This window comes from Rutidosis leptorrhynchoides, chromosome 3 (assembly GCF_046630445.1).
Source record: "Rutidosis leptorrhynchoides isolate AG116_Rl617_1_P2 chromosome 3, CSIRO_AGI_Rlap_v1, whole genome shotgun sequence".
Lineage (NCBI taxonomy): Eukaryota > Viridiplantae > Streptophyta > Magnoliopsida > Asterales > Asteraceae > Rutidosis > Rutidosis leptorrhynchoides.
Genome location: NC_092335.1, coordinates 671,475,001 through 671,480,009, shown reverse-complemented (window position 1 = coordinate 671,480,009; position 5,009 = coordinate 671,475,001). Strand labels below are relative to the sequence as shown.

Here is a 5,009-nt window from a genome sequence, read left to right as displayed (position 1 = left end):
TGGGATTATTAGCAACTGGTTGTATAAATATTGTGGGTCTGTTTTAAGTTTAAGTCACTTAAATAGGTGTCTAAAATGGGGTCGAAGAAAGAGTAAGAATACGAGAATTAAATACTTCATCCATCTCAAAATTATTGTTTCACTTTGACTTTTTAACTATTTTTTGTTTAGTTTTTTACTTTAAATATTTTTGTTTATATTATATAATATTTGATAAAAGTTATTCCATTAAAAATACATTTTAAAATTGAGTCCATTAATATAATTTTCATCAAATATTATATATCGTAAATATAAATATTCAAAGTCAAATTTATAAATAAATACTTTAAAAAGTCAAACGAGACAAAGAATGTGAGGATCATCGTCGTTTAGTTTTTACGATGTGAGGATCATCGATATAATTCAGAGTAAATTTATATTTATTTACTCTCTAAATGGTATAAATCATCATTTTTAGTTAAATTGTCAAAATAGTGTTAACTTACACCATTTAATAATAAAATATTACGAGTAATAATCATTTAATAATTAAATATTAAAAATAATTATTTAATAATAAAATATTTATATTCATTTTTGAAAGAGACAAAGAACATATGATGAGAGTGTGACTCTATTGTGACTAATTAAAAGATTGTCACTAGACATTAAATACATTTAGACTAACTTTTTTATATTTGTTTTAAGTTTAGTTTCTCCTTCTATCATAACTACTTAAAACATATAATTTTATGATCACATATTTTGTGTGTAAAACTAACCATCCAATATATCATAATTATTAGTATCTATATCTATATTTGATTAGTAACTTAAATATGATAAAAGATCTGAATAAAACATTAATCAAACCACCCGTCTCACCCACCGCAACACGCGCATGATCACCAAATTCTTGTTATTAGAACAATCATTGTAATTTACATTATTATAATTAATTTTAAAAGATCCACCAACTTTAGTAACACTTAGTAAATACTACTATACTCGAATTAAAAGTACAATATAAAAACGTTTACTTTTCTAAGTACAAAAAAATAAATAAACTACCACGTCACGATCGTTTTCCATATCAATCAATGGCGTGTGTATAAATATACACATTATGACTTTGCTACATGGCCCAGATACATCATACAATATTTCTACATATATATCCAAAAAAATGGCTACCAATGTTCAAGAAACCACCGTGATCATCGTCGGAGCGGGCCCGTCCGGCCTTGCAACGGCGGCGTGCCTCTACCAACTTTCAATCTCATACATAATCTTAGAAAGAGAAGATTGTATTGCTTCAATATTCAACAAAAAATCATACAACAGACTTCACCTTCACTTAACAAAAGAACATTGTCAACTTCCCCACCTACCTTTTCCTTCTAATTATCCAACTTATGTTCCCTTAACCGATTTCACCAAATACTTGGATGATTACGCATCACAATTCAAGATTAGTCCGATTTTCGAAAACTTTGTGAAGTTGGCACAATATGACGAAGATAGGAAGATATGGAAGGTGGAGACGAACACCGTCAATGGCGCGGTTCGTTGTTATGAAGGGAGGTTTTTAGTGGTGGCAACAGGAGAAACTAGTGATGCTTTTATACCACAAGTTGATGGGTTGAGTGAGTTTAAAGGTGAAGTTATTCATTCAACAAATTTTAAATCCGGTGAGTCGTATGCCAATAAGACGGTTTTGGTGGTTGGAGCTGGTAACTCGGGCATGGAAATTGCGCTTGATTTATGCAACTATGGTGCAAAAACATCCATAGTTGTCCGAAGTCCGGTAACTATATACATAACATGCATTTTTTTCTTTTAACGGTAATTTTATTAATAAATAAACAGGCTTCCTAGTAAGGCAATAGAGAAACTCAACACCAAAGGTGTTTCAATATGATTATATGAGATTTTTCGGGATTTAAAGTACGAAGACATGATTGCATATATGATTGCATATATTTAAGGGATGTATTGGTATGTGTAACGAATATATGATTGCATATATGAGATTTCTCGGGATTTAATGATTGCATTTATTTATTCATTTGTAAGTCAATGGAGTGAAACAAAGAGTTTCCAGCCTCGCTATATCAGAAGAGTGTGTGTTTGTTGTAAAAAAAAAGTCAACGGAATAACGAGGATATTGTTGGTAGTACCATATATAACATACTACGTATAACATACGGAGTATATATTAAATTACACGTTTAACTTTTTAAGTATACAAATTCAATGTTTACTTATAATAACCAACAACGTCTTGTAATTAGCAACACCATGTGTGTTCTTTAAAGTTAATAAGCATATGATATTGGTATTGTAGATTCATATAATTTCAAGATGGGCTGCAAATTTTGGACTAAAGTTCCTGAAGAAAATACCACTAAATTTGGTGGACTCATTCTTGGTGTGGCATAGCAAGTTAATGTATGGAGATTTAAGCAAGTATGGGATTGAAAGGCCGAAAGAAGGACCATTTTTCATCAAAGTAAGAGATGGCAAGTACCCGGTCATCGACATGGGTGCATTTGAAAAGATCAAGTCAGGCGAGATTCAGGTTCGATCGATCGATTTTCTCAATCAAACGAACATGTTATAAGTCAACAATAATATCGCCATGATTACTTAAAACATTAAGCTGATGTAATGAAAATGCTATAATAGACATGTTTTTTAACATGTCTACATAGAGCAAGTCTAACCGGTCTTTGAAATTATTAATCTGGTGCACGTGTAATCTTAATTATTGTTAATTAGACCTTAAAATCGGTCTATATATACTTAATTAAGCATATTACTTTCTTAATTAGACATTTAGACCTCAATATATTCTCAGTTAGACCTCCAAACCAGCCTATATATTCATAATTAGAACTACAAACGGGTCTAGATGCGAACAAATGTTGTAGTGATCCAATCCCGCGTTATATGCACATTTTTTTGTATAAAAAAGATTATTGGTCTTTATACGATGTGATAAATATATAGGTTTTGCCAAGGTTGACGAGTATAAAAGGTGGAGGGAATGAAGTTGTTTTTGAAAACGGAAAATGTTATGAGTTCGATGTAATTGTGTTTGCTACCGGATTTAAAAGATCAACCCATTTGTGGCTCAAGGTTAACCGATCTTCCATTAATTTTCTAAATTATTTTTATTATATATAGAGTTAATTAATAATTAATTAAAAAGAATTTTTCGTAGTGTTTTTACATAACTATCTATCTATATCTATATCTATATATTCATATAAATCTCTAAAATAATGATTTCATCATTTCATTAATTACCTTTTAATTTTCATAATAATGATGTCATTATTATTTTATATATTAATTATATTATAAAATTAATTCAAATTAAAAAATGATAAAAAATCAAAACAAATAGATAACCAAAATATATATAAAAACTTCAATGATCATATGTACAAACTTTTTAACAAATTGTACAATCTTTTATAAAACATCCCATGAATACACGTACAAACTTTGAAGCATATTGTACAACCTTCATATAATAATTGTATTTTAAGTTTTAAAAAATTTATTACTAATTATTATTAGTAAAAATATAAATACTTAATTTTTAAGCAAACTTAATTATTACTATTATTATTATTTATTATAATAATTATATTATTATTATTATTATTATTATTATTATTATTATTATTTAAATATAAGTTCTCTTTACGAGATTAATTACTTTACATATGTATCCGAACTACATGTCTCAATAAAAAAATTGTAATGTAGGTTTTTATGACAAGGAAAACAGTAATTGTTATGAAAATTGAAAGAGGGTGGTGAGAGATTGAATGTAGTTCATTTATTCTGACAAGTTAAGTACATCATCAATATGTTTGTAAAAATAACGACAAGTTTCTTAGTCGGAATCCATGATTCCACGGGTCATTAAACTAAATGACTTTAACATTTACATTCACTTAATACCTAAAACATATCGTTAAACTGTTTCGTTTAAACAAATTCGTGGTTTCACGGGTCATTTCACTAATAAGTAGTTATAGTTATAGTTAGTTGTTTAAAGTATATATATTTCTTTTTTATACACATATAGAAAGTAACTAATCTCAAAGATTTTATAGAACGCTAAAGAGACGATAAAATCTCTTTATGTTGAAAACTAATATCTAATTCTATTTATAAAATAATTATCTAAAGTTTGCTCTAAGAGCTATCTTTACAAAATTATACATGCACAAATTATTTGTATATTGATAATAATTATCGACTATTCATAAATAACTACTTTTAACCGACTTTAGTTACAACATATTCGTACATATTTTTAAATTTAGAATTTAACCATATTATTTATGACTATATAATATAAATAATTGAAAAGCTCTTATTTTAATAAGAGTAAAGTTCCGGTTCAAAAGGACATGAAATAAAAATCCTAATTTATTTTTTTGGCATAATAACTAAAACTTATATAACTGAAAAGGAAAACTTCAACTCGAAAAAAGAAGTCCAAAAATACATCATGACGAAATCAAAACAACTACCGAACATAACAACAACAAAAAAAAAAGCAATATATTTGTAAGGGTAAACTTTAGTTTAATTATCATTTAATGTATGCTTTAATCTTTGTATATCTTAGTATATGACAATATATCGCATGATTGAACCAATCAATAAAATTGTTTAATTTAAACATAATATATAAAATATATATATATATATATATATATATATATATATATATATATATATATATATATATATATATATATATATATATATATATATAAAAGAAAAAGTTATTCTTAATTGTGGTTGAAAGTTATTTATGGATATATATATATATATATATATATATATATATATATATATATATATATATATATATATATATATATATATATATATATATATATACATATATCTATATATAATATATATAATTATAATTATTATATAATAAATAATATTACTCCGTAAACGAAATCACGGCTTTACAAATGAAACATAGC

General features: G+C 26.3%; 1 protein-coding gene across 1 annotated transcript in view; it reads left to right on the top strand.

Annotated features, from left to right (window-relative positions):
• Window positions 1–1,138: 1,138 nt before the first annotated feature.
• The window catches only part of LOC139899357 (probable indole-3-pyruvate monooxygenase YUCCA10), a 12,789-nt gene continuing 8,918 nt past the window's right edge, over window positions 1,139–5,009 (top strand). Inside the window, exons 1-3 of the mRNA XM_071882194.1 lie at window positions 1,139–1,789; window positions 2,330–2,563; window positions 2,995–3,123. Coding sequence (XP_071738295.1) covers window positions 1,169–1,789; window positions 2,330–2,563; window positions 2,995–3,123 — 984 coding nt within the window. The 5' untranslated portion in view covers window positions 1,139–1,168. The remainder of the gene's footprint in view (window positions 1,790–2,329; window positions 2,564–2,994; window positions 3,124–5,009) is intronic.